The 26,188-nt window shown below is 35.1% G+C and overlaps 1 protein-coding gene across 1 annotated transcript in view; it reads right to left on the bottom strand.

The window, feature by feature from the left end:
• The window catches only part of elmod3 (ELMO/CED-12 domain containing 3), a 41,036-nt gene that overhangs the window by 5,771 nt on the left and 9,077 nt on the right, over positions 1-26,188 (bottom strand). Inside the window, exons 3-11 of the mRNA XM_039768603.1 lie at positions 25,144-25,209; positions 24,884-24,961; positions 24,509-24,578; positions 24,068-24,130; positions 17,986-18,077; positions 17,221-17,344; positions 11,134-11,256; positions 10,502-10,632; positions 5,695-5,771 (exon numbers count right to left, since the gene is read on the bottom strand). Of these exons, the coding sequence (XP_039624537.1) occupies positions 5,695-5,771; positions 10,502-10,632; positions 11,134-11,256; positions 17,221-17,344; positions 17,986-18,077; positions 24,068-24,130; positions 24,509-24,578; positions 24,884-24,961; positions 25,144-25,209 (824 nt within the window). The remainder of the gene's footprint in view (positions 1-5,694; positions 5,772-10,501; positions 10,633-11,133; positions 11,257-17,220; positions 17,345-17,985; positions 18,078-24,067; positions 24,131-24,508; positions 24,579-24,883; positions 24,962-25,143; positions 25,210-26,188) is intronic.

Below are 26,188 nucleotides of genomic sequence, written 5' to 3'. Positions count from 1 at the left end.
CATTCAAAGCACAAACACTTCTGAACTGGCTTGATGTTTTTACTGGAGGTAACAAACCATATAGTATATGAAGATAACACTTGACATATTTTTGTGTTTAACAACATCTCTTAATTCTTATTGTCTCTGGTTCCTCAACCAAGGACAACATTGCAATAAAGGAAAGCTTGACTGCTTTATGGATCTTTTTAACTGTGTTCACTAAGGCACTAAAGACTGATCTGGGATGATTCATTCTACATACACCACTAAAGAACTATACAGAGAGAGTGTGTGCCTCATCTGCATTACAGAAAACTGGCTGAATGATCACACACCAGTGAGCATAATTTTCCTGGACAGTTCTATTTGTTCGGGCAAGCAGAGTGTTGTCATAATTGGAGAGACTAGAGACTATGGACTTTGTTTGCATGTTAAAAATCTGGGGTTCACCACAGCATGTTCTCCTTAAACACAGATGTTCCCAAAAAGCTTGCATGTAGTTCCCAAAACAATAAATGATGTGAAAATAAATACTTAATACTTAAGTCAGATGTATGCAAGAATCTAGATAACAAGCAAGATAAAAATAAGAGTGAACCTGGAGATAATCCGCACATACATTTATAACTAAGGAGCTACAGATTTAAGAACTCTTATTTGTGGAGCTTCAAGTATTTTGAATTATGTTACTTGTAGGGATGCCGCTAAATGCTAAATTCTACATTATTAGTTTGTGAACTGTTAAAAGTAATTCTTCTTTGTACTAATCTTGAGCGTGTGCATATATGATAACACTTGTTGTCAGTTGTTGTATCTTTGTTTATTTTATTGTATCTGTGTAACAATGTCTTATGTTGTTGTACTTTCCTGCTGCAAACACATTTTCCTCTAAAATAATACATTCTACCTAACCTATCCTAAATACTGGCCAGGGTACACACAGGTTGGATGTCCCACCCATGGATGAAACCAGAGGAACCAAATGAACAAAATTATTTTATTTAACAGTCAGATCTAATTCTCAGTATGGTGCAGATTTTAGCAATGCAAGTTTATTGCTTTCATGCTAATTGCAGAACAAGTCATGACAGTGATGAATCACACACAGAACCTTACTGAGAACAATCCAAATGTACTGAAAATGTTTGCAGATCAGCTGTATTGCGATATGCAGTTTTCATTCAGTTTCCTATTTAAACTTCCCTGCAAGAGATCTGTAGAAGAGTGATTATTTTCTCATGTTATGATTTCTTTTGAAGAAGGTATTTAAGCATACATAAAAGGGAGATTAATGAACATTTCGTTTCTCTGCTATTTGCATATCTTCAGGTGGTAAAGTTATATCAGGATAAAATAATTGTTTCACAGTCTACAGCAGGGATGTCCAGTGTGTCGATTGCGATTGACTGGTAGATCGCGTTGCATTCAAAAAAAATTTTTTTTTAAACGTTAGTCTATCATACATCCTCCCTATGGCATTTGCCACTTGATTGACATACAGGGCAGCCAGTCTCAGATCTCCTTTCTTCTAACACACTGGTCATCCCACACGCACGATCAAACGTGCGAGCTACTGCAAAACTTCGGCTATGATCTAGTTATCCTTCTAATTTATATCAACTAAAGAAGGGATTTAAAAAAAAAATTGTCTGGGGAGGGTATGGGCTGGATGCTGAATTGGAAGAGGATTTTTTTTTCACAATGTCAAAATCGAAGTGCGTTTCTCTGATCTGTCAATCTATCATTGCTATTCCAAAGATGGAAAATGTGGAAAGGCACTGTTCATAAAAACTACGAAGCTGACTTCCTTCTGAAAAGCAATATGAGAAAGAGAAAATAGAGGGAACTAAAACCACAGTTAATCAGACAGCCGTCATTTTTCACTCGGCTGAATTCAAAAGCTCCTTGACTGCATTATTCGGCTCTACTTATTTATGCAAGTCAGCCTTTTCCCCATATGAAGATTATTAAATCCAAATACTGTAGTGACCATAAATGTATTGAATTGTTATTGTGCCATAAAGGTTAATCAGTTATGTATGGTACGACAACTTATATGTATAAAGTATACTCAGTGAGTGTGTGTGTGTATGTATGTGTATATATATATATATATATATATATATATATATATATATATATATATATATACACATATATATATACACACACACACACACACACACACGAGTCAGGGATGCCAGGGGCAATGACCCGGCCGGGATGCCTTGAGGGACCGGAGGAGGGTCATCACGCGCCCTGGATCAAAATTATATATATAATTTTAATGTAGATAGATAATTTCAACCTGGTCATTTTAAAAGTAGCTCGCAAGCCGAACAAGTGTGGGCACCCATGGTCTACTCTACAACACTTGGGGAAGGCAGATACACAAGTGGAAAGTCTAGTTTTCACTTCTGAAATGTCTTTCACACCATGTAATCTTATCTTTACTGTTGATTCACCAAGCTCATTTCAACTGAGCATTAAATTGTTGGGAACACCTCTATCTATCTAATCTATCTAATCAATGAGACTTCTGCTCCAGTGCAGAAGAAAGGCATGTCAGTGTTATCTTTTCTGATACTAAAGTGATGTCAAGTATAAAATTCATCCTTGCACCCCGATTTCCTGATCATTTTTTATTACTGACCTCATTACTGGAGATAGTGATACAGATATTGTAACAGATTTGTAAATTTGATGTTTTAAGCAAGGAAGCTACAGTACAACACGACATTTGCAAAACTAAAGAACTGGTGGTGAATGTTAAATGATATAGATCAGTTGCACCAAGAATCCAATATAGCAATAGTGGTGTTCAAAAAGTTCTTTGGTGGACATCTGGCCAGAAGTCAATATAGCATTTTTTGTCTTGGGAAGCTGCACTTTTTAAAATTTGGAGGAATACCTGGAAACAGTGAAAACAAGGATTTTTTCACTACTTTTCAGTAACATGTTTTGTGTGTATCTATGTGCTGGAGAAGATGCATGGTGAGTGGGGGCTGGGTGGGGGAAGAAACTTGACTGAACAGACTTACTAATTGTATACATTTTTTGTGAACAGCCTTTTCAGCCCAACAGCCTTGTCAATACAAGTCACTTCATTTCTTTAAAATAAAATCCAGTCAAGTTGTGAAGATCTCCAAAGTACTACATATACCATACCATACTACTTGGTAAGTTATTGCAAGTATCTGTGGTTCCCAATGTGAAGGATTAACATTCTAATATTTTGTGATTTCACTCTTAACTAGTTTCCATTTTCGCAACATGTTCTTGATGGAGACCTCCTTTTAAAGTAAAAGTCCATTATAATAATTATTTTCATAATTTTGAATACTTCAGTCATGTCACCTCTTAATCCTTTACCTACACTGAAAAGGTTCAGCTCCTTAAAACATTTCTCAGCTCATACCTTGCATTCCTGGTATAAGTCCCATCACTTTTCCCTTGACTTTTGCTAGTGTTGCTATTGCTTTTCCATAATATGGAGGTTCACACAATACTCTAAATAAGGTCTTACATGTGTGCTATATAGCTCAGTAGTTGTCAACCTTGTTGGCATTGTGTACAGTTTATTTTTGTTCAGTGATGACCATTTATAAAGCAGTAATTTTTATGTAAACTACCTAATATTTTACCCTGGATGGTACATATTAACAAATAACAGTAAATAAATATATATTTGACATTTAAATACAGTGTTCATATTAAATTAAATAAATTGGCACATGGGTATTTAATACTGAATCAAATGTAGTGTCTATTTGTCTTTTTAAAGGATAGCATGGGTTTTTCTGTTTTTGGGGTAAGTGAAAAGAGTGCACAGAGGAATAATATTCTTGAGTTTGCTGGTGTGCAAATTGTCCGGAATTTCGGTTCACACCTCTATTATGTAAAGCAAGTCAAGCTGTTCTGCGATTGTGTCAGCTTTATATTTGGCATTTCGACGTGCAACAAACACACAAAAAAGGTTTTTTGTGAAGCTTCAAGATTTTCATTCTTACAATTAAAAAAAGGATTCACTTCAAACAATTTACTTTTGTAAGTAGCATGCTTTGTTTACAAATGTTTTTATTGCTGAAGGCTTAATGCCTACGTTTGGTGGTACTACTTCACAGATAACCCACAACGACCATTGCTCACCATGCTTCACAGTAACAGTAAATCTATACCTCTGAAAATGTTGGCTGTATGTTCTTTTGACATTCCTGTTTGGTTCAGGGTTTTGGAATTAATCTTGTATGGTTGATAAATAAAAAACCTCACACTGTTCCATACCATCGGAACTAGTGTGGTGTTGAGGTGTTACCAATTCAAGGAAGGTGATACTATAAGGCATTTGAGGAATTTGTCCATGTTCATTGCCATTTCTAATGAAGCGTGCAATGTGGTGCATGCAGGTTGTCATCTGCTCATAACTAGACTTGTGTCAGTTGTTTCAACTCCCCAGTAAACAGAAGCAAAATGTCCCTTTTACTGGGTCAGCAATGAAATCTGCATTCAGCAGCACCATAAAATATTAAAGTGATGGCTGTTTTTTTGTTTCTCACATCCTAAGTGTAATATTTTATTTTGTTGGGAGGTTGTCAGCTTATATGTGGAAATTTCAGAAAAATGCAATAACTGTCTGGATGCAATTGATGCTTCAGGAAAATTAACTAGAACCATTTATGCACTGGAGATTAAGATGATCAAACATACTGAACTATATATGATCTTGGAGTGATTGTGTGCTTTAATAATTTCTTCTTTTATGCTTGAATTAATCATATGAACAGTTTAAATTGTCTTTATGTACTGTGTCATGTATTAAAAAAAAAATTCTAAAATCCTGTAGAATGTTCTGACAATCTGCTTTATGAGTACACATTAGGCACTATAAAGTCACTAAATAACTCATATCTAAACTAGAATACATAACTACCAGTATATGGAAATTCTTAGCATAAAAAAAAATCAAGTGCTTACTTTTGTGGTTATTTTAAAGAAAGGTAATCAGCAAAGATGATGAGGTTGTTTTTTTTTTAAATTACTAGTAGTTTACATTATGCATATTTTGTAGTATCATTTTTGAACATTTTATTGTTTTAACTTGTTTACGAACAATATAAGCTTAATTTACTTTATTATTTACTCAAAAGAATTTATGGTCATGTGACAGGGCCGTATAAGCAACGTCCGGTATTAAAATACAGCCATGACAACTGACCTTCAGTTGGATAAAACTCAGACCTTTAGTGTAGTTAGCTACTTTTGCAAGTAAACCAAATGCTAGGTTCTTTTTAATTTAAATCTCTTTGTTGAGCTTGATTTTGGTTTACCCAAGTGACGTAGTTGCTCACTATACTTCTGATCTCTTAATTTTGACCTTTGCCTGGTCCTGACAGTATCAATATCTTAAAAAAAACTATTGTCTATTTCACAAATATTACAAAATGTATTTATGGCTCGATAAACAATACTTTCAACAATTACACAGAAAATGCACACTAGACACTAACAGCTAAAACACATTAAGGAATATAGAAGCGCAATGTATTTATAATCATATAAATGAGCAAGCATCTGCCCTAGTTTAACATTTTTCCATTCTGAACAGATGCTTTTACAATACCTACCTCAGTTACAGTGACACACACAGTTAAAGATAAACAGAACCAAAATTCAAGTCAATATAGGGGAGACTGTTAGCAGAACGGTACTTACTTAGTAAGGACCTCTTCTCTGAGAGCATGTATGGCAATTCGAGTGATATTAATGGACATAACACAGAATGGGAAATTCTGCAATAACCAAAAAAAAAATTCAAATAATTAGGAATACAAAAATAGGAATGTAGCTTTTCATCACATGGCTGGACTCATCTGTTGAATAATAGCATTGACAAAAATGAATTACTACTTTCCCCAGTATTACTGTATATCATCAAATTAACCTGATGAAATACTGAGTAGGGTCTTTAGTGGTTAATAATTTTAGAAATAAAAATAGACAACCAGAAAATTACTTGTAACAGCAACCCTGTAACCTTTTTAAAATTACACATACAAACAACAAAGTGTTTCTACATAGCAATGAAATTCAAAATAGATCTATACAGTTAAAAAATATGGTAAGCACTAAACAAACCAATCCACAGAGGATGCAAAAACCAGTGTGTTTCTTCATGCCTGTCCCAAGACTGGACAAATGGGGAGGGTTACGTCAGGAAGGGCATCCTATGTAAAATTTTGCCAGATAAATATGCAAACAACAATACAAATTTTCATACCGGATCGGTTGAGGCCCGGTTTAACAACAGCTGCCACCAGTACGGTTAAGCCAACAGGGTGCTGGCAGAAATTGGGCTACTGTTGGCCGAAGAAGGAGAAGAAGAGGGGGGAGACATGTCCGGAAGCAGAAGGACAGGAGGAAGGTAAAGAGAGTGGAACTGAGGGTAGGAACTTTGAATGTTGGCAGTATGACTGGTAAGGGTAGAGAGTTAGCTGATATGATGGAGAGAAGGAAAGCGGATATATTGTGTGTGCAAGAGACTAAATGGAAGGGGAGTAAGGTCAGGTGGATCGAAGGTGGATTCAAATTGTTCTATCATGGTTTGGATGGGAGGAGAAATGGGGTAGGGATTATTCTAAAGGAGCAGTATGTCAAGAGTGTTTAGGAGGTGAAGAGTGTCAGACAGAGTAATGATTATGAAGCTGGAAACTGAAAGTGTGATGATGAATGTTGTCAGTGCATATGTCTCGCAAGTTGGGTGTTCAATGGATGAGAAAGAAGATTTCTGGAGTGAGTTGGATGAGGTGATGGAGAGTATACCCAAGGGAAAGAAAGTGGTGATTGGAGCGGATTTCAAAAGGATAGGTCAAAGGATAGAGGATTTTGCAAAAAGGATGGGCATGGATGTGGTGAATACATATTTTAAGAAGAGGGCGGAACAAAGGGTGATGTACAAGAGTGGAGGAAGATGCACACAGGTAGATTACATCCTATGCAGAAGAGTCAATCTGAAAGAGATTAAAGACTGCAAAGTGGTGGCAGGGGAAAGTGTAGTTAAACAGCATAGGATGGTGGTCTGTAGGATGACGGCGATCAAGAAGCGGAAGAGAGTGAGGGCAGAGCCAAGGATCAAATGGTGAAAGTTGAAAAAGGAAGACTGCAAGGTAGAGTTTAGGGAGGAGGTGAGACAGGCACTGGGTGGTAGTGAAAAGTTACCAGACAACTGGGAAACTACAGCAGATGTAGTAAGGGTGACAGCAACAAGGATGCTTGGTATGACATCTGGACAGAGGAATGAGGAATAGGACACCTTTGGTAGAATGGGGAAGTACAAGAAAGTATATAGATGAATAGGATGGCGAAGAAGAAATGGGATAGTCAGAGAGATGCAGAAAGTAGACAAGATTACAAAGAGATAAGGCGCAAGGTGAAGAGAGAGAGGTAGCAGAGGCTAAAGAAAAGGCGTATGATGAGTTGTACGAGAGGCTGTACAGTAAGGAGGGAGAAAAGGACCTGTACCGATTGGCTAGACAGAGGGACCGAGCTGGGAATGATGTGCAGCAGGTTAAGGTGATAAAGGATAAAGATGGAAATGTACTCACAAGTAAGGAGAGTGTGTTGAGCAGATGGAAAGAGTATTTTGAGAGGCTGATGAATGAAAAGAACAAGAGAGAGAGAAGGGTGGATGATGTGGAGATAGTGAATTAGGAAGTGCAACGGATTAGCAAGGAGGAAGTAAGGACAGCTATGAAGAGGATGAAAAATGGAAAGGCCGTTGGTCCAGATGACATACCTGTGGAAGCATGGATGTGTTTAGGAGAAATGGCAGTGGAGTTTTTAACCAGATTGTTTAATGGAATCTTGGAAAGTGAGAGGATGCCTGAGGAGTGAAGAAGAAGTGTACTGGTACTGATTTTTAAGAATAAGGGTGATGTGCAGAGTTGTAGTAACTACAGGGTGGTAAAACTGAATAGCCACAGCATGAAGCTATAGGAAAGAGTAGTGAAAGCTAGGTTAAGAAGTGATTAGTGAGCAGTAGTATGGTTTCATGCCAAGAAAGAGCACACAGATGCAATATTTGCTCTGAGAATGATGATGGAGAGGTATAGAGAAGTCCAGAAGGAATTACATTGCGTCTTTGTGGACCTGGAGAAAGCATATGGCAGGGTGCCTCGAGAGGAGCTGTGGTATTGTATGAGGAAGTCGAGAGTGGCAGAGAAGAACATAAGAGTTGTACAGTTTAAGGAAGTGTTACAGTGGTGAGGTCTGCGGTAGGAGTCATGGATGCATTCAACGTAGAGGTGGGATTACATCAGGGATCAGCACTGAGCCCTTTCTTACTTGCAATGATGATGGACAGGTTGACAGACGAGATTAGAAAGGAGTCCCTGTGGACTATGATGTTTGCTGATGACACTGCGATCTATAGCAATACTAGGGAGCAGGTTGAGGAGACCCTGGAGAAGTGGAGATATGCTCTGGAGAGGAATGAAGGTCAGTAGGAACAAGACAGAATACATGAGTGTAAATAAGAGGGAGGTCAGTGGAATAGTGAGGATACAAGAAGTAGGGTTGGCGAAGGTGGAAGAATTTAAATACTTGGGATCAACAGTACAGAGTTATGGGGATTGTGGAAGAGAGGTGAAAAAGAGAGTGCAGGCAGGATGGAATGGGTGGAGAAGAGTGTCAGGAGTAGTTTGTGTCAGACGGTTATCAGCAAGAGTGAAAGGGAAGGTCTATAGTGGCACTGACCAGAAAGCAGGAGACAGAGCTGGAGAGAGCAGAGTTAAAGATGCAAAGATTTGCATTGGGTGTGACGAGGATGGATAGGATTAGAAACAAGTACATTAGAGGGTCAGTTGAAGTTGGACGGTTGGGAGACAAAGTCAGAGAGGTGAGATTGCGCTGGTTTGGACATGTGCAGGAGGAGAGATGCTGAGTATATTGGGAGAAGGATGTTAAGGATAGAGCTGCCAGGGAAGAGGAAAAGAGGAAGGCCTAAGAGGAGGTTTATGGATGTGGTAAGAGAGGATGTGCAGGTGCTGGGTGTCACAGATAAAGATGTAGAGGACAGGAAGATAAGGAAAAAGATGATCTGCGGTGGCAACCCTTAATGGAAGTAAGAAGAAGTAGAAGAGTTGGTAATGCAGAGTCATATGAAGAATCAGAAATAAACAAGAACAGAACATGAAAATTGCTATATAAAGCACATCTTAACTTGCTTTCAGACGTACAATCTATGGCTGCTGTTTGATTAAAAATATTTAATGTTATTAACTGCATAATTAAACATTTTTAATCAAAATTAACTGCATATAATCTCAATCATATTTCTTTCAAGCATATCAATATTTTACTATAAAGCAGAAATAATTCAGTGATTAATTTCTAATACAAGACAGTTTTAATAATCACTTGCCTATGCATATCATTCCCGTTAGTTTACTGTACAGTTTTGTGTAACACAAACAACGATAATCAAACTTCTCTCCCCGGGGGTTACAATAGTATTTGGGAAAAGTATTACGTATGATTGGAACTGCTATGTTGCAATGCAACATACCAAAACCACTAACAATTACAGAAACTATTAAAGATTAAAAAAAAAACACCAAATCCTGGTTCATCAATTGTGCACAATCAGCACTGTTATAGCTCAGATAGTGCTTAACTGCATAATACATACAAGTCAACTCCACAACTGTTACCTGGAAAGGAGGAGTCATTGATTAGACTGAAACTGTGTATAGATTAGACTGAAAAAAAAATCTGCTAAACATATGCGTATCCCATCCTGTTCTGGACGTTCTATTATACTGTGGGATGTAACTTTTTTCAGTGTGTGAATGTAGAATAACGTCTTATCCATCTGCAACGTTAGTGCAACACAAAAATGAAACTCATTCAATCCGCTTGTAGAACTGGTTTGATTTTAACTGTTCTCTTGTGATTTTTGGCACTTTAAAGGGCAGGTATATAATAAAATAATGTGTATGAATACACGGGACAAATCACATCCTTTACTGATTCAATGTGGTAGGCAGCAGTTTATGTTCCAATATGTGACATCATCATACTGTATTGGACGGGAGGCAATCTTACTGATGTGTGGGGATGAAGATCACTATCAAGATACAAAGGAAATGATCAAGTGCTTAATAAATAATTCTTTGAAGTAAAGATGCTATACACTATACACTTTCTGAATAATAATTTAAATTGGTTTATTAAAATTATGTTTGTTTTTTACAGGATTTACCTAAGTTACCTAAGCAAATAAGAAAACTTACAAACAAGATGAGACTATTCAGTTTATCTGGCTATTCTGGTAATTGAAAAAGTATTCCATTAACTCATACAGTCATAAGGTACAATATCCTCTTTAAACTACAAGATTGTCTTAAACTACCACAAGAATTTAAGAAGTGCTCTCTGATTTCTCTATAGATGACTTTCCTCATTTTCTGCTAATTCCTTTAAGTGTGTGCTTGCCCAGTTATAAAACAAAGGCTTACTAGACCTGCACGGGGTGCTGGGAAAGTTTATATATTTCTCGAGCAAGAGGTAGCATCTGGGGGTCCATCACCAAGTAAAGTGTGTTCATGAGTCCAAGGAAGCCCGTCCCACGCAGATCTGTTGCTGGGTCCGTACCTGAAGAGAAAGGTTCCATTACTGTTTATAGTCATATCCATTTTCCAATGAGAATATAACAATCAAACAACCAATAAAATATTCCCGAGCCATATAATAGTAACATAGAAACACAAAATTGAAGTGAAAGTGATTGTTCATTAAATTTCTGTATAAGACTGATTAAAAATAAATAACGAATGTTTATTAGAATGAAAACAAATCTTAGTCATCTAATACTTAATTGCTAATAATTTTTACATTATACAGTAAATCTCCTCTACAAAAAATGTATTTATACTCTAGACATCAGGATACAGGAATGGAAATCTCTTATATAATTTGGATAATCAGGTATGGAAGTTCAATATTTTAGCAAAAAAAAAAAAAGAAGTAATAACAAGTGCAGTGTAAACACATTTTGTGGGTTGTTAATAAGTAAGTGATTAAGAAGGAGGGGTACTTGTATACTCTACTTCTCATACAATGATAACTAGTGCCAGTTGTCAAAGGAACTCTTACCTTGAAAACCCAAATGCTCCCAATGTGTTCCGTACCGGGGACAGTCAAACCTGGCTCCCGTCAGCTTCTTATAGATTGTTTGCAGTACTCGGATATGAATTTTTTGATTGTTGTCCAGAGAGCCTAGATTAAACAAAGAGAAATGGGGAGGGGAAAGTCGACAATTACATAAAACTAAATGGCAGAAGAAAAAAAAAAAAAAGAGCAGGTTTGGGGGAACATTTTACACAATTTCAATAAAATCCTGACAGTTTTGTAATGACAAACTCACATACTTATAGTCTTATTCTCCAATCTGTATCATTTGTATAATATTTTTAAAAAAGAAGAAGTGGATTACATTTAAACTACAAAATCGCAAGCAAATTTGAATAGTAACACCAGAAATATTTTTTTTATATCCATTTATCTATTTTTAAATTTGCTTAACCCAATTTAAGATCCAACAAGCCAGAATCTATCCTGGAAGAATGGAGGGCAAAGTAAGTACCAGTACCAATCCAAGTAAATTGTATACTCCTGCATACACAAAGACTTGATCAAAACTGTCCAGTGTAGACCCTCAAATTAACTTAACACACACAAATATGTATCGGTCAGTAGCAATATTCACCTTGTGTAGACAGGATAATGATATGAAAAATTTGATATATAGAACTTGAAAACATTAAGATATGGAAAAAACACAAAATTACTTCATCAAGACACCATTGATATCAGTAAAATATCTAGTCGAACATGCCTAAAAGTAAAAAAAAAAAAATAAATATATATATATATATATATATATATATATATATATATATATATATATATATATATATATATATATATATATACATATATATACACACACATTTGATTAGTAATGAACTTATTAACATAACTTGGTGACAACAGACAACTTGAAAAAATGCCAAATAATTAGACTTTTAGACCTCACTGCTGCATTTAATCAACTCTCACTCATTTCACATGTACAGGGTGGTCCAGATCTAATTGTGCAGATCGAGATCGTTTGGATGACTTTGATTTATGCGGGGATGATTCCAGTTCGGCACAAACACGATTCTTCATGTCATCAGTTCACACACTTTTCAATGGTCCGGGATTTTTCGGGTGATTTTCTATGTAGGAAACTTAAGAAGTTATAGCGTAATGAAAATTGCATAATTAGATCTGGACCACCCTATATTAAAAAAAATCTTAAATGGAGATAAATGTCATTAATAGACAGCGTGAATATACAGTGGTGTGAAAAACTATTTGCCCCCTTCCTGATTTCATATTCTTTTGCATGTTTGTCACACAAAATGTTTCTGATCATCAAACACATTTAACCATTAGTCAAATATAACACAAGTAAACACAAAATGCAGTTTTTAAATGATGGTTTTATTATTTAGGAGAAAAAAATCCAAACCTACATGGCCCTGTGTGAAAAAGTAATTGCCCCCTTGTTAAAAAATAACCTAACTGTGGTGTATCACACCTGAGTTCAATTTCTGCAGCCACCCCCAGGCATGATTACTGCCACACCTGTTTCAATCAAAAAATCACTTAAATAAGAGCTGCCTGACACAGAGAAGTAGACCAAAAGCACCTCAAACGCTAGACATCATGCCAAGATCCAAAGAAATTCAGGAACAAATAAGAACAGAAATAATTGAGATCTATCAGTCTGGTAAAGGTTATAAAGCCATTTCTAAAGCTTTTGGACTCCAGCGAACCACAGTGAGAGCCATTATCCACAAATGGCAAAAACATGGAACAGTGGTGAACCTTTCTAGGAGTGGCCGGCCGACCAAAATTACCCCAAGGCGCAGAGATGACTCATCCAAGAGGTCACAAAGACCCCAGGACAACGTCTAAAGAACTGCAGGCCTCACTTGCCTCAATTAAGGTCAGTGTTCACGACTCCACCATAAGAAAGAGACTGGGCAAAAACGGCCTGCATGGCAGATTTCCAAGACGCCAACCACTGTTAAGCAAAAAGAACATTAGGGCTCGTCTCAATTTTGCTAAGAAACATCTCAATGATTGCCAGGACTTTTGGGAAAATACCTTGTGGACTGATAAGACAAAAGTTGAACTTTTTGGAGGGCAAATGTCCCTTTACATCTGGCGTAAAACGAACACAGCATTTCAGAAAAAGATCATCATACCAACGGTAAAATATGGTGGTGGTAGTGTGATGGTCTGGGGTTGTTTTGCTGCTTCAGGACCTGGAAGGCTTGCTGTGATAGATGGAACCATGAATTCTATGGTCTACCAAAAAATCCTGAAGGAGAATGTCTGGCCATCTGTTCAAGCTGAAGCGATTTTGGGTGCTGCAACAGGACAATGACCCAAAACACACCAGCAAATCCACATCTGAATGGCTGAAGAAAAACAAAATGAAGACTTTGGGAGTGGCCTAGTCAAAGTCCTGACCTGAATCCAATTGAGATGCTATGGCATGACCTTAAAAAGGCGGTTCATGCTAGAAAACCCTCAAATAAATCTGAATTACAACAATTCTGCAAAGATGAGTGGGCCAAAATTCCTCCAGAGCGCTGTAAAAGACTCATTGCAAGTTATCGCAAATGCTTGATTGCAGTTATTGCTGCTAAGGGTGGCCCAACCAGTTATTAGGTTCAGGGGGCAATTACTTTTTCACACAGGGCCATGTAGGTTTGGATTTTTCTCCTAAATAATAAAACCATCATTTAAAAACTGCATTTTGTGTTTACTTGTGTTATATTGGACTAATGGTTAAATGTGTTTGATGATCAGAAACATTTTGTGTGACAAACATGCAAAAGAATAAGAAATCAGGAAGGGGGAAAATAGTTTTTCACACCACTGTAGACACTAGGCATATTTGGTGTAAAGCAGCTTAATAATGTTTGTAAGATATAAATGATACCAACTGAAAGAGAAAGGAGACAGGCAACTCACCTGGAAGATATGAGAAGAGGTGAAAAACATCAATATTCTATACTTTTGCAACCACATGTGCATTAAATAATTGTAAGCTAATTTTTTCAGCAACTGTTAATTTTTGCACTACTAAATTTAGTACAGCTTTGCACTTTGTTCTGAAGGAGTAATAACTGGACAACAGTTTTTTTTTTAATTCCCATAGTTTATTACTACTATCAACACATTTAAACATTGGTTATAAAAACAGTGACAAGCAGTGCCAGAAATATGCATGTAAATCTGTTCATTCATTTCACATTCTTGATGTTAAGTGCTTTGAGCATGGGAAAGGGTGCTATATAATTAAATTAATTATTATTATGGTTTGTCTGCAATCTTTCCACTTTTTCAAAAGTAACCTACCACATGTTGTAATCAGTAGGTTACCACATAAGTACGTATTAATAATTCATCAAAATTCTTTTGCAAAAGGCTCTGTGCAACAAGCAAATTAACTTCTGCTAAAAATGCTGTTTGAGACATAGGAGCCAAAGAGATGAAATGGAAGAAAACTCTACACTGCAGAACACTTCATAAGTGGCATTCAGGATAACTCACACATGGTTTTTCCAGGGGCCCTACTTTCTAATTAAGTAAGGGCAGCAAGATGTTCAGCGTGTTTGCACCAACATACTTATGTTAATACTTTTTAATACTAAAACTAGGATTTTGCTGAACGATACAGGCTGTGTATTTGCAATAAAAACTGCAATAAAAATTGCATTTCTTTTCAAAGAAGCCAACTTACCAACAGCAGCATCAGCTTCCCTGTGAGTGCCACAAACTTTCTATTAGTATTGGTAAACAATGTCAACTGCACTGGATTATTAAAATGAATCTTACTGAGTCAACCTGCTCACTTATTGAATGTGATTTATTTACAATTTAATGGTTGGGGATCTTGAAAAAAAAATATAAAGCCCACCTGTGTTTATATAAGATGTTATTGGTGATCAATTTTAAAAGCTGCTGATATGTAGATTTCTTTAGGATCCACAAAGTGACATTCAAAGAATTACAGGTTGCCAGTCTGGGTGTAAATATCTAGCAGAGGGTGAAAATGCAACTCTGCTCGAAATAGAACTACCAAGTGTTTTTAACAGACTAATCTATAGTATTTAGCTAGTCTATCTACAGAAATTACTTAAATGCACCAGCAAGTAATAAATGTGGCAAATGACAAGTGAATTTAGCAGACAATTTACCTGTTGTGTCTGAAAATATACTGTTGCTTTAACTAACTTTTGCCCCAATTATAGGCACTAACATGAATTTCTCAAGTTAATCAGCTTCTTAACACTAAAATGACTTTTGTCGAAAAGCTAAGTACAAGTGAGTTAGTTACTTAATGGCAAAGTTCTGTTTACTATGCTATATTTCCCCTTTGCGTCCTCTTCAGGTGTTTATGAATTGAGGTACTGTACAATACCATCTCTTTTTTACTTGATTGACAAACAGCCATTTTCTTAGATTTGTGGGTGAAAAGCTTTCTTGTGAGTTTCTAAACTTATCAGTCCATTAGACAAAGGTCTACTTCTCATTTTTACATGTTTACATTATTATCAATGGAGGATGAGGTAAAGAAAGATTTGCCACCTTATCAAATCAAAAGTTATGACAAAGAAAGGCAAGTTCTTAGTGGAGTTTGAAATGTCATAGTGTCCCCTATAGGGTTAGGTGTCCATTTTAACCAGACGATTTAAGCCTTATTCTAGTTCTGTAGATGCACTTCATAACCCATTTTGACAGGGATAAATTTGTCTTTGTGTGTTACAGTATGTAAACTGGACTTAAAGTTATTCATTACGGCCACATGCAATAAATTGTCACAGTCAAGGAATGTGTAGGAGCTGGGTTAGAAGAGAACCAGCCTTATGTCACACGTTGGAAGTGTGGCTTTGCAAAAGTTAGAAGCGATTTCAGCATGGGGATAATATAGCTGGTTAAAAATCTGAAGACCACTGGTTTACAACTGGCTTGCAGCAGGCAGTTCTATTCTATGAACTTCTCAGAGCAAAATTCCTAAGCAGAAACAACTATCTATATGATAGAAAATTCCAATTGTTTTATTACAAAAAGATGTTTAGAAGGGTGTGGTTATGCTTGTATGCAGGGTATATTTGGGGGAATACAGTAGTGAGCCACACCATTATATTTTCCATCATACATGCAATCACTTCCAATGATGTTAAATATTTCCTAATAGTGAAACTGCAAAATGTAAGGATGACAAAACATTAGAACTCCAGAAAGTAGAAAAATTAAAAGTAAAAACTACTCTAGAGGCAAAATGAAATCAATACATTTAGTTCCTGCCCTTGTCATATTACAGTTAGGTGGTCAGAAGCAGCCCATTACCATACATACACTTCTGGCATATTCACACAGAAGTAAATATCATACTGATAGTAAATATAATTACTGATGCTACAGCCCAACAAATAATGCAGAGCAGATCTACAGTATCTGGTACTAGTAATGAGTCTAAGTATAGTCACTCCACCAGTTTGCAGTTTTGGTTATTTGCAAGTTGGTCTTGAGCAATTAATACAATTGGAATAATTTAGGAGCTTACTGAAGGATCACAGATGATGTGTAAGCTGAAAAATATTAAACAAAAACCACTGAAAATTATTTGTATCACATAAAATGATACATTATACAAAAATTAACCAGTGTAGAGCTCTATTCATCCTTCTTGGCTCTGGCCTTTCTTCAGCTCTTGCTGCTCGTTTTTCTTCCTCCTTTCTATCTGTGCAGCCAACCTCAGTTGACTCATGAAATTGATGAATGGCAATCAACTTATTGTGACGAGTGTATGTGTGTTTTAGCACCAGTTAACCAGCAAGGCAAGTTTAAAAAAAACATATTTGCAGGGATCTTCTGCCCCTAATCTTCAGGAATGTAAAAGGGTTAGCTGTACATTAATTTCACAAAGTCCAAATCACTATTTTTCTAACATTCTTTTTTAATTAAACAAATATTATGTCTTCTCTAGATATAATAATACTGTTTAAAGAAAGACCAAGATCTCAGACTGAAATAATGAATGACTAAAAAAAATACTGTATGTCACAATCTACTTTGTTTTTGCATCTGTAAAAGGTAAACATTGTTTCCTACACTGTGCAATGGTGAACACCAGATCTCTTTCTTCTTGAAGTTCACGATGTAGACGTGGTGGTCCAAAGAGGAAGTGTGCCACAGCTGCCAGGCCTCGCCTTCTCAAAGTAGGTTGGATATTCCCCTAAAAAGAATAGACAGAAAAAAGAAATCTAGAGCAACATATCAAGAAAATAAACTTTAATGAAGTAATAGCTATTCTGATTGAATGGTTAAATAATGATTAATAAAATATTAAATCAGATATTATCAAGGCACCTTGTGTTAAAGTAATGCTACAAAAAGGACAAGCTCCCTCTTTGTGGCCATTATAACAGCTGGCAAAACAGTATGGACTTCAAGTAGGAGTACAATTCTAAATGGCCTAATGCAGTTGCAGAAAATAATTAAATGAGCTTACCTAACAATTTCTGTAATTCACCAATGTTTTTAATCTTTTAACTAGACAATTTTATTTTAGAAGAATTAAGTGGATAGAACTGGTGAGCTTTGTTGGGCTTAATGGCATGTTCTCATCTAGATTGTTGTAATTTTCTAAAATTGAACAAAATTATAAGAAATCTATTAGATATAATGCATTGGAATAAAAAATGTAACTGGAAAATACCAGTAACCCATATTTTTGCATGGGTTTTGCATTAGAGGTTTTCCTTTGCTCATACTCCAAATGCTTTTGTGACACCTTTGCTGGTACAAAAACATTTTGACTGCAGAAGCTTGCCAGTATATTATATTTTTATTTAAATTATTTACAGTATGTCCCACCTTTATATCAGCTAGGTCTGTAGTTTGGAAGTGTTGCAGTGCCTCATTGAATGAGATCAGAGAGGAGCAGCTACCGGAGTGATCTGAAATAACTAAAGAATAAATACATTGAAGAATGTACATCTCTAGGCAGTGATCACTAATCAAACATTTATACAATGCTACTCTTCAAATACACATAACTTAAAATAAGCTCTAAATAATGATGCATGATAATTTAAAAACATAGCTTAAATAAATCATAAAGAACCTGTTCTTTTCCTCCCACATTCCAAAGAAGACTACGTTTGGTTGTACTAGTGATATTAAATTGTCCCATTGTGAGCGAATTTGCATTGTGAAGGACCGAAGTCCTCTCAAGGACTGGTTTCTGCCTAGAAACTAGTGCTTCAAGAAACGGATTCCTCCCCTTGGTGCTGGACTAGATAAGCAGATTAGAAAATAGATAGATATATTGATATATTTTTTTAAACAATGAAAAGATATTTAGAACCATTTTTCAATTAGTAATGAACAATTGATTTCCAACCAACCTTTTAAAAAAGTCATTGCAGAAAAATGTTTTGCACCAATCACATCTGATATGCTAAAATACATTTAAAATAAATATTGCTTACATTTGTTTGTCTTTCTATTCACACACTGTACATCTGACATCAGAAACTTACAACCTTGGCAAGATATATCAGCAACTAAGAAACTGTGCACATTTAATAATAGATAGTTCTCAAAAATTTTATTGCATGATTTATTGTTTTTAAAAAACATTTTTAATCTCTGTAATTAAATCCTACCTAGAGGGCATTCAACTAAGCACAGTTTTTTTTTTTAAAAATAACGGTAGACTAAATTAAGCAAATTGTTTAACCTCAACTAAGAAGACAATGCAAAATTTGCCTTGGCATTTCTTGATTTTCCTTCCCAGCTATCAGTCTAACTTGAAACATCAATTACCTTCTCTTGATGCCTTAAAAATACTTAGTTGCAGCAACAAATGCAAATGTTTTCCATTACAGCTGCAAACCAACAACCGAGGATCAAGTGCAAAGAAAATTAGAAGGTCAAAAGTAACATTCAACTGTGACCACAGAGCTTGAAAATATGAATTACTACACAACTTTAAAATGCATAAATAATTAACACAAAAAAACTGCAAATAATAACTGAATATTTCACTACTACAAAAATATCAAATTAACAAAATTTAACTTGTATTTAATTCCCATACCTCACAAAAAATCTGCAAGTTGCTTACAGTATTTTCACCTTTAGCTGTAGAACTTTTCAGAAGCCATATGAGCAGCACAGAAATTAAATGAGGTTTAATGGATAATGACTGTCAGGCTGATATGCGGTTTCAAACAAAGACAGCTATAAGGTGAATCTTTTGTTTATTTTCCAGATTTTGTAACTTTTTTTTTAATAAACAGTTCACAACAGTTAGAACATGACATATACTTTTGTGACCATTGCTTGTTTAAATATAGACATACTACCAGCACACATAGGAGAGGAGGAGTTTTCCATTGCAATGCTGTAGTGATGTGGTGCTGATGGTATAGGACTATGGCTAGCTACGTGCACTGAAATCTCACACCAGTCTTTATGCAATGTTTGCATAATTACTACACATCTAAAAGTTGCACATTTCAGATTAAATTGTGCTTCCAATGTGGACATTAATGAATAAGTATATATAAGGTGAGTGCATGTGTGTAAGATGGTATGCCTGCCTTCCTTCCCATCCAAAGATAGCTTGTGCCCACTGATATCAAAATGAACTCTGTCTCCATGTGAAGGACAACACTAGCTTGAAAATAGATGGCTGAAGCCAGTCCTAGTGGAATTATTCAAAATGTGCATATAAAACTGCAGACCACAGTATTTCTCTTTTCTAATACAAGATATGCTATGATGCACTGTTGTATAGCCTGAATGACAAGCAGTATATAAAATGACCAGAATTTTTTTTTTTTTTTTTTTAACCATTTGGTGCTACAAAAGAAAACCCTTTTAATTGTTTAACAGCCAGCTCCATTAGTCCAATCTAATAATAAATCAGTTGCTGTAAAAGACATGGGGCGATAGGATGGCGTGGTAGGTAGCACCGCTACCTACAAATGCTGTATCCTGATTTTGAATCCCACGGGCAGACACTGATGTTGAGTTTGCACCCTTTACCTGTGTTTATGGAGGTTTTCCTTCCACATTCCCAAAGGCACTTAGGTTAGGTTAACTAGCGATTCTGAAGTGGTTCTTGTGTGATCGTGGGTGCTTGACTGAGTAGACCCTGCAATGGGCTGATGCTCTGTCCAGGGCTTTTTCCCTCCATGTGCTCAGTATTACAAAGACAGGCTCTGCCTAAACATGACCTTGAATTGGATTAAGCAGGTTTGAAAATGAGAAGAAGCCGGCATACAAAGTCTACTGATGAAATGTGCCCTTATTAATATTATGAACAATAATGGAGTTGGGTGGGTACCTGTAAGTTGGCAATTTTATTTTTAATGTTGTACTTTTCTCATTTGGTTGTTCTCTTTTATTAATTAATAATAAAAATATTTAAATGTTTTTTACTAATTTTATTGCATATGTAGCAGTGCTAAACAAATTAACATTTCTGTTTTGGCAGGTATTTGAAAGCAAACATCACAACCACTTTATCAAAAGTTGTATATTAGAACATATCAAACCAACTTAACACAGGTCAGGATGACATTGCCAAATAATATACTAGGAGCAATGCACAGAAGGCATGAAGAAGATTTGGATAGGACATCTATCCATTGCAGGGCCTACTCAAAAGTACATTCAGCACTCACATAAGGTCCATTTAGAGATGACAATTGATGTAACCTTCATGTCTTAAGAGATATGAAAAGAAAACAAGACAATCTTGAGGAAATGCTACACTGAAAATGTATAAACTCCACATGAACAACAAACAGGCACTATATTTGAACTCAAATACTAATCTGTGAGACAGCACATGCAGTAGACTTTATATTGAAGCATTCGTATCACTGACTGTGTCAGAACAAGCTCTTGTCAAACACTTCATAACTATGTTAGACCAAACATATAAACATACAGTACATGTAAATGAATTTGTAAAGTAATGACACACAAGACTTTTTAATAATCACATCTTAAACTTGAAGAAAAGTTTAGAAAGCATGAACCACCAAATACGAATAGTATATGTTACATAATGAAGAGTGTGGGACTAAAGCAGTAGAGTAAATATATATCAATAAGACTGGATCTAACTATAGAAGTCACAGTATTCATTCATGATATTTTAAAAGAACCAAAGTAATAAAATAAATTTGTTTAAAATGTGTAAAGAATTTTAAAAGGTTAACATTTACATATTTAGGTACAGAATATAAATACAGGGCATGTAGCTTATAATATGGGAAACTGGACAGTCCTGCTTCCATTCTCACACAACAGGAGAAACAATGATGACCCTAGTGAAGAAGCTTTAAACAAAATGACAAAGACATTCTCTTATTTTCCAGATGTGTGTAGCCAAATTTTAAACTACTGTCAGGTGGCTTTCACTAAAGCAGGAAAGTTTAAAAAATAGTCTCTATTTGAGAGTTTACTACTGGAAACAAGTAGGCATATTGGAATAGAATAAAAAGAGATTTGCAAATCTTAACTTTGCCATTATTATTTTTTTTTTGCACATCTCAGGTTTTCTGAATTTTCAGTACAAGAAAGTTCACATATTTTGAACTGCTTATTTGTCTTTATTTTAAAGCCAAAAGTCAATATTGCCCACAAACAAAGGTGGGTAGGTATATGTTACATTTACTCCAATATTTGCACTTAAGTAAATTTCTGGAGAAATTGTACTTTTCATGGTAGGTTTTTAGAAAAATAATTGTTTTTACTCAATTACATTTGTAAAAGAAAAAAAAATGCAATTTTACTCATAAAATCTGAATGTTTCATGTTTAAGGTTTTAACTTCCTCAAATCTTTTCTACTGTGAAGAACTAAAAATATCTTTTACCTGTCAGCTGGCTTATTCTGTAGATCTCACTGGTCATTTTTAACTACCAGTCTCTTTCCCTTCTAGTACTTATTGATAGCCAATAGTGAAGCCTTAACAGTTATGGATGACTTATTGAGTGGATTTCATTGTCCATCAATGACAGATGTTCCACTAGTAGTGAGAAATATGCAACTCTGACCATACTGTGGAATTTAAAGGCGGTCAAACATATGTTCCACATTCTTCTTGAAGATCCAGCTATGTAAAAAAACAGAGCCATGGTTTCAATGAAGATCCTTAACCTCAAATTCAGTCAATGTTTAGAGTGAAAATGAAAAAATAGTTATATCTCTGTATGCAAAAAGGGGTAATTATTTCTACATAAATGAGCTCCTCCTCCAATTTTCACAAAAAAAAAAAAAACACTCAAACAGTAGTTGCTTTTCCCCAATAGTCTCTAGTGAGTCTGCCATCTTATTTTTTAGGCTGGTAGCAAGCTTTCCTTTTTTTCTTAGTACCACTTTAATGTCACTGTTAGACGAGAAAAATCACAAACTTACTAACTATAATGGACAATACTGATAATTTCACAAATTAAATATATAATGTTTTCAATTTGATCTCAGCTACTATCCTATTTTGTTGTCCTAAATAACTTATTATTAGTAACTGTAGTATTAAATAGCTATCCAAATAGCTTACTTAAATGTAAAATAAAAAATAAAAGTAAAAATAAAAAAGGAAGCGTTCAAAATGGTACTTCAATGTTTGCTTGGTCTGAAAAACAGAAAGGTATACTTTTCTTGCCCTACGTGTAGCCTTTTGTAAACATTTATAAACAATTCACAGGTTGATATTTGTAAAATTTATAAAACAGAAGTTACATTTTGTTAACTTATATTTTTTTATTTAATCACTTTTGAGATATTCCAGTTCTACATGAAGTGGTAGAAAAGAAATGCTGTTTGTTTTTTTTTTGAAGATTTTTGTTTCACAATGTTAAAAAACTACTTTAAATTAACTTGTATACTTGAGTAATTTTTTTTTTTTTTGATAAAAACACCCACACACACACAGACTAAAAGTAGCTGTACGTTTACATGTTTGGGCTACTCTACCCACCTATGTCCATAGTATATTCTGTTTTTTTGACACAGGGTGCATTGTAGAGAATGAATTTAGTGCAGATCCTTAATGTCGTAAACAAGAAAAGAAGACATCTTACTAATAATAAAGCTGAAATGCTCCCATTTGACAAAACATATCTGCTTCTCCGGGAAATATGAATTGTGCATATACAAAAGTTACAAAGATGAAATTAAACACTCAGACATCTGATACGATAGCTTATTCCAATTGTTGGTGTTCATACTCTGGATTATTCCATTTTCATGTTTAGGATTGTTTCTCTTACAAGATAAATATACTGTATATTAGGTAGCACATTGACACAGTGGTTAGTGTAGACACCTTGCAGATCCAGCATCCTGGTTCTGAATTCCACTGTAAATCATTGATCTATAGAGAGTTTGCAGATTCTTCCTGTACTTTCAAGTTTTTTTATTGGCTAATCAAAACACTGAATTCAACCAAGCAAGTCTGTGAATGAAATGCCAGAAAAAGTAGGTGCAAAAATGACAATTAATAGATTTTTAAATACATTACATCCTTTTTTCAAATAAAAATGAGCTGTTTAAAAGACTTATGCTTTATGCCAAAGAATACATCATACAGTATTAAATTTCCCTTTAATAATTACCACTGAAAACATTGGCTAATATTATATGAAAATAACTGACAATTGACTTCAGTATATGTAAATCTATAGTGAATGTATTTTGTGAAGTACCAAACCACTTATTACTGGTCACAATGTAAAAAGAAATCTCTGCTTTTTGATTTTCTTATAAAATTAGTTTTGGTGCACATTAAATAAAACCAAAATTCTCTTTCCCCATTTCTTAAAAATAAAAAAAATTATCTGTAAGCAGCGGAGAGTAAAGTTTTGTATCCAGCACTCAAATAAACATAGGAATCAGCATCTCTATGAACAAAAAAGCATTTCCATCTATCTTACCTGGTTGTACAGCCTCTAAGGCAGCCCATTCATCCTCTGCTTGCTGCACCTCATGGTTTAGCTCTGTAAAAATAGAAACATCATGACCACTACCACAAAACATTAAGTCTATGCAGTTAAGTAAATTCTTTGTGGAAATGTAAAAGCATGACACCACTAGTGAACTTAAAGGTTTATAAATATATTATATACATACACACACACACATATTTATATACACATGTATACAAACACTTATACTCATAATTATATATACACATACTGTATAAAGTTTCTTGACATCTTTCATATGAACCATCATAAGCACTGCAAACACTAGTACAATACTAAGGCAATCATTTTCTCTTGAAACAAATATAACTTTATACCACTAAGACTACCTCCCTCATGATGATCTACTCCACAGGGATCAACAACCCACAGTAACAGGAGACAACTTACCTGCATAAGCCTCTTCTTTTTTTCCTGCAGTGAGTGACTGCAATATGCCATTCTGCTTAAGAGCTGAAATCTACAAAAGGAACGTGTTGTATATTTTAGTATCTAAAAACAACAACACTATGAACACTATGATTAAAGCAGGTACCTGCAAGGAACCCTTTCTGAATAAAAATAGATGAACCATCTTACCATCTGCAACCACGATAAAGACCCTGTAATCCTTTTAAAATGTCATTAACAGGTACACATTATGTTGTTAAATTTATAATGAAGTGCTTATAAGTAGAATATTGTATTTGCTAACATATACTTAGAAAGAAAACCAGCAAGTATGCACTTCAAGGCAAAACTGCTGGAGCTGTTCTCAATACTCACAGGGGCCAATTTGTGCGCTGGTTTTCCACTGGCTTCATCTTCTTGCCTGTGAGACTTTAATGCCAACCCATTGATATCCTTCCGATAAATGAAGAACAAACAAAAGAGCATGAGACATATCAAACAGTGTGGCAAAACTGCACTTTATAAATAGTACTCTGCAATTTCAATTGGTACTTGCCACAAACTGCCAAAAAAATACAAGGCAACTGCTTCAAAAATGAAATTTTAGAGTGTAACATGGTAATTATTTAACTCACAAGTTCCTTTGTTTCAATGTCCACCTCTTCTGCACAGAGACATTCAGATATTCCACCATTCAGGCCCTATTACAATTGCAATAAATGACATTTAAAAACATATTTTTACATTTCCAAGATTTTCAATACAATCTGTTTCATCCTAATATTTTCTAGCTGTAACACTGTACTTTACATAATTTTACCAACATATGTATTATATTGTTGGTGACAAGATCTTATTAAAATATGAAAATTCATCTTGATTTTAACCTACACATTAACAAAACTGTAATTTCAAGAAGTGCAATATCCACTGTACATACTACCTAACAATTCAGTATAATTTCACTTTTTTGTATCTGTTTTCTTAAACACATCTGCATAATTTTTGTTTCCACTCATCCCAAAGACAGGAGTTAGGGCGATTGACAGCTCTAAACTGGCTTTTAAGAATTTTAACAGCCATCCATTTATTTTTATTGAGGCAAAACCACAAAACACCATGATATAGCTAATGTAAAAAGGGATGGGCGTTGATTTGTTTCTAACCTATTTTTGTAAAACTTGTAGTTTAACTTGAGTTATTTGTATGGAATGTTATTTGATTTTAATAAAATCAATAAAATCAAAAAAGGGGGAATCGGTTTAAAATAAAAGGGTCCTTACTCCAAATAAAGACTTTAACACTAGTTTTCCTTTAGTTCAACTGATGTGACCAATTCACTAAATTGAGGTCCCCGTAACTGCTCAAAGTTTTAGTGACATACTACCGTACTTATTATTAGCATCTGCTGCATTTAAAATCAGCAAACTTTAAAGGGGAATTGTAAATGTATGTTTCACTCATATATCAAGTTAAAATATCATGAAAAGTCTTTCAGTAAACTTCTGTGTTTGCATTAAAGGCTACCATATCATCCCCACTTCCCCTTGTCACAGCATTTGGCTTACCTGCATTCTGCCTTTGGCACCCTATGCTATTACCGGTCATCTCCCATATACAGTATACCTGCTGCTATATACGAATATATCTGTTCCTTCCACCTTTGATGCCCTTAGAACC

The sequence above is a fragment of the Polypterus senegalus genome, chromosome 11 (genome assembly GCF_016835505.1).
Source record: "Polypterus senegalus isolate Bchr_013 chromosome 11, ASM1683550v1, whole genome shotgun sequence".
Lineage (NCBI taxonomy): Eukaryota > Metazoa > Chordata > Cladistia > Polypteriformes > Polypteridae > Polypterus > Polypterus senegalus.
Note: the sequence above shows the minus strand (reverse complement) of the source record. Positions and strands in the feature narration are given on the sequence as shown.